Below are 10114 nucleotides of genomic sequence, written 5' to 3'. Positions count from 1 at the left end.
TGCTGGCTTAGATCTTACTCCTAGAACTAAAATCGTTCCTAGTTCCTACGGTGCGAACAAGAGCCAATCAAATTCAAGTCCCTGGACTGATGCTTTTTTGCACATGTTGTGGTTAAAAGTAATTTTACGTATTTATTTTAAATCTCACTTTAGGTACCTGCAATTGCTGCTGTAAAAGGAACCATGAGAATCCATCAAGCAGTCAGTTTGACACCTGGACAGATGATGTACAGAGAAATGTCATGCCTGTGTAAAAGGGAGGATGGTGTTTTGGACCGCACCTGTTGTTCCACTTTCATCTGATAAGGCCAAAGCATGTAGAAAGGCACAAGATATCCAAATGAGACCAGAAATGATTGAGTCAAAGCACATTGGAGAGTGGTGCGTTGTCAATTATGACAATGAAGGCTACCCAGGTGTCATCATGGACGTGGAAGGGCACAGTGTGAAAATTAAGTGTATGCACCGTAATGGCACCAACAAGAAATAAATGGTAAATTAAAATTCAAAAATGCACAATGTCAATACTAAAGAGTCGATTTTATTCAAAACAGAGATATACAGGGCATTTTACAAACATAATGACCTTCATTAAAAATGTAATGGATGTCAAAGACAATCAAAACGTAATGTTTTTTTTAAACGTCATTCAGATTTGTCAACGTGGGTATATGGTTTCAATGGATGTTACTGTTCACAGATAATCCTTCTCCACAGTAAACCCTAATGAAGGACTCTGTACCATATAAAAGAAACAGAAAACAAAAGTAATAAGCTCATGAATATCTATCACATATCACCGTCCTCATAGTCAGTAAGCAGTCAGCATTGTACACTGAATCTGTTCCCAGAGATTTCTGCAGGATTAGAACTGCATGTTTGTTAAATAGTTTGGTTCTATTAGATCCATTCCGCAGATTTACCCCTGAAAATGAATCAGAGAAAATGCAGAAAAAGTCTATTATGTCTAGACTTATAGCGATTTATATTCAGAACCTAAAGACACTCTTATAAAAGAGACATGTAGGAATATAGGACTTACAAATATGTACAACTCACTTCTGTCATATCACAGTCGGCTACAGTTATTAGACTTAAATAAAAGTTTTTATTTGGCATACTCTTTATTTTTCAAAAGAAAACAGTGAAAATCCATTTGCATTAGAACAGAATAAATCAAGGAAACAGAATAAATCGAATAACAACTTCACAGAAAGATTTCTCACATTATAAACATTTAAGAAAAACATTTTTTTTTTTTTATGGAATTTGTTGGCACTTCCTCTGTTAAACACTGATATGGTAATTCGTGTGTGTGTGTGTGTGTGTGTGTGTGTGCTTAGATCATACCGGTGCTATTTAATACTTCAGAAGCATGTGTAATGTGAAGGTGTAAAAGTCCAGTCATATATGGTGTACTTTCACTCTATGGTTCCAGCATGTTCATATGAGAAAAACATTACATAAATGTGTTATAGATACAAAAATAGTGAATGTCCCCTAATTGAGAGACACTGCATAAACACAATTATTTTAAAATATTAAATAACAATCAGATAAGAAGTGCACTTGGTGTTTAAATGTTCAGTTGAGAGAAACTGTCTAGCTGAAATAAAGTACCTTAATGTACCAGGATCATGAATACTCAGACATCCACTCATAAACTACAAACAATAGCTGATTAAGCTATAACGTTGAGAAAAATAACAGTTATGATACTGAATAAGATCATCTTTCAAGCAGTATCAAAGTCTTGTTGGAACATGCCGACGACAATAATTTAAAAGATATATGGTCACATGTTAAAAATACACTGACCTGTCTTGGTACCAATGAAACAATTACAGACACTGTATGGCTGTGTGTGTGTCACACACTGGCTTTAGGGCATTTAACATGAGTTCTGTGTTATTTACATCACAAACGTGTCCACCTGAACTGATGCATACTGGTAAATATCATGAAATGACAGAACTATGTGGCACTTTCCAAAAACGGGGTACTATTAGGTGTTCAGTTACTGTTTTAAAGCATAAGAGCCACAGTTCCCATGTTTTCATTAAATAAACTATTATCTAACATGAAATTAGCCAGTCCCACCTCAGAGGTTTTGACCTTCTCAACAGTATCAAACTATTTAAATCATATAACAATGCTCAATTAATTTGAGTAAACAACTGAATGTATGAGTTTTAATATTAATTTGCATTAATAATTAGTATTTATTAACAAAATTTAAGCATTCATGTTATTCACCAAAACATGATCTGTATCCCATAGTTTACATACAACCCTGTTATCACATGACCTTTCCCTATTATTAAAAAAGTAACATTCCTTCAAATGAAAACACAGAGGACATGAACAAAATAAATAAGCTCAGTCCATTTTCTTCATTGATCCCCCCCAAGATATATAAATCTTGTAATTTAATGTTGGTGATCATTGCTAGTCTTGGTAACAGGGTTGCAAAAACTGCAAACTTCACGTACAAATAATGATATGTTTGCTCTTATAATATTTAGATTGATCTCCTGAGGTTGACCAACAACATTTTGTGATTTATTACTTTTCACTGACCTCCTGTAGAAAAAAAAAGCCACATTTTTAAGTCTCCATTCAAACCCTTTTTGGTTAAAAAAGTGCCATTTACAATACTAAATAAAGATGAGAAAACCAGGAAAAACTCCAGAGATTTTCGCCAGTATTGTATTTCTCTTTCAGGTCTAATTACAGTTTTTTTTGTAATTGCTTAGACACTAAAAGTGGTACTTGAGGCCCACTCAGTGAAACCATTCACTCGTGTACCGAATCTTCAGACCAAGTCCGCAAAACTACAAGCACATTACGTGCTTTAAACTCAGTTTGCTATTGTAAAACATACAATTTGCAAAATTCTGAACACAGTTCTCTACATTACACACATCATTCAAAACTAAAACTTTTGTTTAATTTAGAAAACACTGCCATTTAAATGCCATATTCATTTACTGAATAAAGTTGACTTTCTGACTTGGCTTTTATGCATATTAAGTGTATATAAATGGATATATATATATATATATAAATCAGCTGTAAATCAGTTCTAACAAGCCAATAGTGTCATTATTCAGCTTAAGTCACTTCAGTATTGATTCAGTTCCGTAAGTGTGTAAAATTAATCAGTTGTGCATACATACTGTATATACAGTGTATTTCTCCATATGTACATGCGAGTGCTATGTGCACTCCTCTGCACTCTGAACAAGCAAAAGGCACAAGTAGTGTTTTACATTTTTCACATCTGTGTGTAGTTTGGCGTATATGTGGCTAATCATTTTATGTTTGTGTGTAGTAGTTACTATACAAAAACAGCATTTTTAGAAGAGTTAATAAAGTTTTGAATGAAGGGTTTGCTTTTGCAAGATATGTGTGACGTTTTGCATCTTGCGTGTAGAGTTTTGAGAAATAGAGCCAGAGTTTAAAAAAACAAAACAAGTAAGCATTTTTGAAAAACTGTCAAAGCAATAGCAGGAACTTTAGTGCCAGATGGACAGGAATTAATAGAAGCTGCTACGTACTTCACTTAGGACTGTTGCAAAGAATCTTTCTTGCTAAAGTTGAGACACTCCAGACCTGTACCTGATTCCTCTCTTTGAAGGACGGCCAGACAGTGGTCCAAGTGTAGCACAGATCTAGTGTATTATCCAAACAAGCAGAGCAAGCAGGAGAGTCTCCTGTCTGTGAGAGTTAGTATAGTTTCATGAATTCAAGAGTCCTCAGCAGGCCACATTATTAGCAAATGATTGAAAAGTCATACGCTCCATCCCAACAACAGGCCTTGTGTCTTCATCCAATGTTTGTAATAGAGAGATCATCAGCAGGAGCAAATTACATCAGAGAACTTTGTGTTGTGTGAGTTAACTATTCTACAATTAGCTGCAAGTGTTTGTAGCCATTTCACCATTGAAGTCCATTTAAAATGCGATACAGATCGGCACATCTTCTACAGGAATTGCTACGCTGTCGTCCTCATCAGAAGCCATTATACTGCTGACAAATCTATGCGGTTGGCTGAGTTGGTGCTTTTGTCCCACGTGTTCATCTTTGTGGGAGTCACACCTCCCTTGTTGCCGTTCATCTGCGAAAGAAAAAACGTTTTTTTTCTAATACCGTTGTGAGGAAGAACTGCGCTTAAATGTACTGAATGCGCACCTGTAATGTACTCCAAATCTTAGAAGTATATATTTTTTTCAAAACGTATTTGCAGATAATATAATATTAACAAAGTTAAAGGCCACTTAAGTGTGCTTAGTGTGCTTAAAGAGAGTACACTTCCATGGTTGTATTAACACTTTTTTTTTTAAAGTGCACTTTGTAATAATGTCAAATTAAAGGTTTTACATTTTAAAGGTAAGTACATTTTAAATCATAGTTTTATCAATCTTTTGTTGTGCTTTAAAGAAGTACGCTTATTTTGATGTGTTGGCTAACACACTAAAGCACATGCAAAGTACTTAATTATAATTTTAACTGTAGTTTTATTCAATATTACATTTAAAGTACATTTTTTGAATTGATTGAGTTAATGAGTTAACATTGAGTTAATGTTCTGAATTGCAACTTCATAACAAATGTGCAATTTCAAATATATTTATATACATGGCATACAAGTTTAAATAGGAATGACATAAAAGTATATTTATTTAAAAGTATATAAACGCTTGTCTTTACATTGAGCAGTAAACTTTAACCATATTTTAAAGACAATAAAAGTAATTATAAAATTACAAAAATGCACATGAACATAGGACTGAAGTGGGCGAAAAAGCACTGTTAAGTTCAACTAACTGCATTTCATATATTTTAACTATAATTCATTTTCATTTAATTGTAAACATGGCGAAAACATTAAGTGCACACTTGACTTGAGTATATTCTTTTAAAGTATAGAATTTCCATAATAAGTGCTCTTTACTGTATGTTAAAGCATGTTAAAGTGTACTTTCTTATTTTTCACTGGTTATGAACAATACAAATGTAAAAATGAAAAGAACTGGAATTACTCACAATGTCTGAGTTGAAAGGTTTGACGTTGATGTTGCGGATTGAGCTGCTGGTTAAAGTCCACACTTTGGTTTTGTGTTTGAAAGCAGCCCTGACCTGTAGAGCAGTAATAAGACATGAAATCTGTTAACAAACACCGGGCTTGACACTTGATTTATATATCAAAAAGATATTGTGATTGAGTTTAAAAGTGTCTCTAAAGAAAGACCAATTCACACTGCGCCGACAGACGACAAGGGTTTTGTAGGATCAGTGTTGGCATCTGTTGGAGTTTGTTTTCGCCGATTGAACATGCTAAATCGGCGCTTGTCAGGTCGTAGAACCGACGTACTGTAATCTGGTGATTGTCCGCGGTGGTCGGCGTGTGTCGATGCAGTGCGAATTGGCCTTAAAATGTGCATTCACATAATGGAGTATCAAATCATCACCACTAGATGGCGATCACACTTCAACTCCATAAAACAAACTCCATCGTTTACACCAGTTCGCTGTGGGAACGTCAGACATTTTCCCCTGACACACTGCACAGACGTCAAACACAGCTGCACAAACACGTTCTTACCTCAGAGTTTAACAGACAGTGAAACAGGAATATGAAGAACCCCTTTGAGGAAAAAAAGGAAAACAACAGATAACACTAAATATTGTGAAAGCGCTCCAATTCACATCTGCAAAAGTTCTTACAAGTCAGTCCAGGTCCAAAGTCATTTCAAACATTGTTATGTCTCGTAATTTTTAAAAGCTGACATTGTTTGGCGAACAGGCTGTTGACTTTGGAGGCTTTTATCGAAGTGAAAATCAATCAGTTTGAGTAAGACCTGTGGTCTTTAGTGCAGTGCTGTTGTGTTACACAGTAGTGATTTCTGACCTGTAGTGAGTTAAACACTGCAAACATGTACTGGAAAAGCAGGGAGTGGTCGTTCACTGCCAGAACCCCGAAGATCCATGATATGCCCAGGATGGGCAAAAGTACCGCCACTGCTTTGGTTGTCAGCCTAGAAAGACACACACACACATATTGTATGAAAAAAGCAAACGCAAGATAGCCGATATTACATTCATGATAGCAGATAAACTCACTTCACAGAGTTGGAATCTCCGTGAACCTTATAGTTCTCAGCGCTGATTCTGGATATGATTCGGGTCACAGCTACCAAAATGCCAATGTTCACCTGGATGGCAGAGATTACAACATTACAAATGTGCCTTTCATACTCACCTACCATAGTGCATTTAACAAACCTCATTAACAGCTGCTTACCATTATAACAAACAGAGCAGGGGCTACAAAAGCCCAAATCGCCCCGTTATTCAGAGACAGCCAGCAACTATGGAGGAAGATGAAACAAAATGGTCAAATTATATCAAACAAGTAATCTTTTGTCTTCAAACTGGACATATGTTGATCATGTCATGACCCACAGTGTTATTATGGTAACTTACTTGCCAACCTCTCCATAGCTGTTGAGTGACAAGGTCATAGACACCACACAAATGACCAGAGGGCATCCTGAGTAAAGCATGAACAGTTTTAGAAGGAAATTTCAGTAGTAACATCATTTCAAGCAGTGCCCTGACATGTTATACACCTAAAGGATACTTCACCGATTATCATTAAGCTTTGTATCAGTAGAAACCCTGTAGTATTTTTGAATGACTGTGCTTCCCTCCCTCATGTCCCCCTGAGACGAGAGATTTTTTTCTGTATTGCGTGTCTGGGAAAAAACCTGGCTTTTTAGGCTGGAGACTACAGCCAGTAGTAGCTAGTTCCGCATGTTTTCAACCCGCCCAGGGGGTGGGTTCTCACGATAAAACGTGTCTTTTCAGTTTCGAGTCAACTAGTAGCCTAGTTGTATCTCATTTCTTCCGATACTGCCCTCTGTAACAAGGCGTGGCTTGGGAGTGGCCTCACAGGGCAGCGAAGCAAGTGCATTCTGGGAGTTGTTGTCTTTCATCCACATGAGCCAAAAATACATTTTCTGTCTTTTCTCAGTCTAGAAGGCACCAACTTCTAAAATAATTTCAAAGTGAAATATCCCTTTAATCTAAGAGTACTTTAAACAACATTTTTCTAATCCATGTATTATTATTCACCAAGTCACACTTTAGATCAATTATCGCTATTAACTACGGATTTTGCCACAATAAACTCCTAATTACTGCTTATTAATAGTTAGTAAGGTATAGTTGTTAAGTTTAGGTATTGGATTAAGGGATGTAGAATATGGTCATGCAGAATAAGGCATTAATATGTGATTTATAAGTACTAATAAACAGCCAATATCCTAGTAATATACATGCTAATAAGCAACTAGTTAATAGTGAGAATTGGACCCTAAACTAAAGTGTTCCCATTCACACATATTATTATTTTAATAACTAATTTGTCACACTGCATGATATTTTTAATGATCTGCAAAAAGCTAAAAGGAGGTTAAAAGCGGTGAGAAACACAAATATATTGTACATACTAATAAATACATATGGTGTATAATTTATTAAATAATGTTAATGTAAATGTTTAAATATAATATTTCCCATTGTTAAATTATACAACTTGAAATTATGAAAACACATTACCACTCAAACATTTTGTTGTTGTTGTTTTTGAAAGAAATTAATACTTGTATTCAGCAAGGATGCATTAAATTGATCAAAAGTGAATGTTACACTGTTACATACAAAAATGTATTTACATTTTTCAATATTGATAATAATAAGGAATGTTTCTTGAGCAGTAAATCAGCATATTAGAATGATTTCTGAAGGATCATGTGACACTGAAGACTGGAGTAATGGTGCTGAAAATTCAGCTTTGCATCACAGGAATATATTTCATTTTAAATTATATTTCACAATTTTACTGTATTTTTTATCTATATATATATATACACTATAAATATATATTATAAAGAGTATATAGCTTCTTAGTAGTGTTGCCAAATTCCACTCTCTCTCACCATATGTTTTTGTTATATATGGAATGACGTGCGAAAAGACAAATGTTTGGGGGAAAAAAACCCTGAAACGTTACTGGAGCTAAAAATACCTGGTTGTAAAACTCAGCATAGAAGTTTTCAGATTATGTCGTAGGAACTAAAATAAGAACTGTTGGACTGTGGCCGGTTGTTTCGTGCCACCATAAATAAAGAGCAGTGTAGCTGTGCCAAAGGCTTTTAGAAAGGGAGTAGACTTCAGTCTAAAGTAATGACTTAAGTCTAACAAAGCCTGTTTTCTTCATCCACATTGAGCCAATCACATGTATCACCAGGGATACAAATAAACATGCCTATTTATTCAACACTTTTTCATATGTAATAATGAAAAACACCTTCAGTTATCATGGTGCCAACTTTGATTTACTTCAAGCCCCCTTGTAGCTCTGGCAATGTCATTTTATGTAAAAAAGAAAGCAAAAAAAGCATATTATAAACTGTTCTCAAAAGAGCGACTGAGAAAATAAGATAAAACACATGTTGTCTATTAGCACATCAGCACATTTGAGATAAATAACAGTGACGGCATCATTAGGGATGACCCACTGAAGACTCGGCTAAGATTTAATGTCCCTTTATCTACTGGCAGCTCAGACGGACTGCAACACACAAATGTCTTCTTTTAATCTCTTTTTTTAACAACACTGCCAAATCAGTCATGGCTGAGGGAGGAGGCTGATCTCTCTCAGTGCTAATGCCTGCCGTGGGACAACCTCATTTGACATTTGGGTTTGTGTATTACACTGAAACGGGTCGTTTAAGGCAAATGAAATAGATCTGATGTTTTTCTTTCTGTAAGTTAGATCAAGCGTGTCTGTGTAATGAAGTGTGTAGTTTATATTAATGTGTGTACACAGTGATGAATTCACTAAACAGCACCACTGTATCTGTGGCATTTTTAGCTCAAAATCTGGCGTCTTATTCACAAATAACCCATAATATAGTTTATTTATGTGCTAAAATCAGTATGGCTTTCAACCAGAGACTAACTGTTTATGTTAAGCATGCGCAGCTAGTTCTTCAAAAAACAAAACAAGTTTGCCGTTCTCAAAACCAGCTCAAACAGGCTAGATAACACAGACTACAGACCTCTCATTACCCAGTTTACCCAGCTTATGTGCATTTTTATAAAGAGAAACTTTGCAACTCATACTACAACCCTTTTACTGTATATGATGAAATATCATTTATCTTAATTAATCTTAACCAGAGTATGTGATTTTATGCGTGGCTCCAGTTTCTAAATTTCTTTTTATATGTTGAATGTTAGTGGTGAATCATGATTTGTTCATGAAAAAGTTTGTACGCAGATTTCATGCACAAATACTTGAGTATGCACGGTTAGTGAATGAGGCCAAGTGTCTTTTCAGCTCAAATGCCTCGTTTATATGTAAATTCTGCTCATTACAGATGCTTCTAATTCATAAAACTCAGCTGTACCTGCCTGGTGTGATTACAACTACGCTTCTGCGTCCACAGAAAGCAGGTGGTAAATGGAATTTCTCTTAAAATATAGATTTTTTTCTAGATATGACAGTAGTTATTCATCAAACGATTATCAAATGATTGAGAAGAGTGTTTAAACAGGATCAATTCAAATGTGTTGTAGAGGCATTTTCAGCACTTTTAAGAGGTGAATCTGGATTAGTGTAATATGGTGTGCCAAATTTTTTTTGTGATCTGCTGCAGTCTCCACCTGCAAGATGTTGTACTCACCCCATCCGATGGCATAGTAATAAAAGTGTTTGCTGCCCTCCGAGCTGAACACCTTGATCACCATGCTGTAGAGATGCAGGCCTTCCACCAGCATCCAGGCGAACGCACAGAGGAAGAAGAAATGCAGCAACACGGCCATGATCTTACATGGGAGCTGGGATGGCAGAGGACATTATCATTCACTGTGGCCTTTAGGATCAAGACAAGTGTCTAGACAAAATACACTGCACAGAAAACTGATCTAATTTGTAAATCATAGCTAATGTAAGATGCTGTTTAAATAAACACGTGGGCGACAGCATCATTGAGCTAAGCGGGTGTTCAGCCAAGTCCTCAGAGCGAGGAAGCACTCTCAA

The 10114-nt window shown here is 35.7% G+C and overlaps 1 protein-coding gene across 3 annotated transcripts in view; it reads right to left on the bottom strand.

The window, feature by feature from the left end:
* Positions 1–521: 521 nt before the first annotated feature.
* The window catches only part of adgrd1 (adhesion G protein-coupled receptor D1), a 48676-nt gene continuing 39083 nt past the window's right edge, over positions 522–10114 (bottom strand). For all 3 annotated transcript variants that reach the window (XM_082188074.1, XM_082188076.1, XM_082188075.1), the window contains 8 exons: positions 9759–9912; positions 6490–6556; positions 6308–6374; positions 6127–6218; positions 5915–6041; positions 5609–5650; positions 5050–5142; positions 522–4120 (listed from right to left, as the gene is read on the bottom strand). In XM_082188074.1, coding sequence (XP_082044200.1) covers positions 4025–4120; positions 5050–5142; positions 5609–5650; positions 5915–6041; positions 6127–6218; positions 6308–6374; positions 6490–6556; positions 9759–9912 — 738 coding nt within the window. In that variant the 3' untranslated portion in view covers positions 522–4024. The remainder of the gene's footprint in view (positions 4121–5049; positions 5143–5608; positions 5651–5914; positions 6042–6126; positions 6219–6307; positions 6375–6489; positions 6557–9758; positions 9913–10114) is intronic.

This window comes from Leuciscus leuciscus, assembly GCF_965113295.1.
Source record: "Leuciscus leuciscus genome assembly, chromosome: 13".
NCBI lineage: Eukaryota > Metazoa > Chordata > Actinopteri > Cypriniformes > Leuciscidae > Leuciscus > Leuciscus leuciscus.
This window is presented reverse-complemented; position numbering and strand designations above follow the sequence as displayed.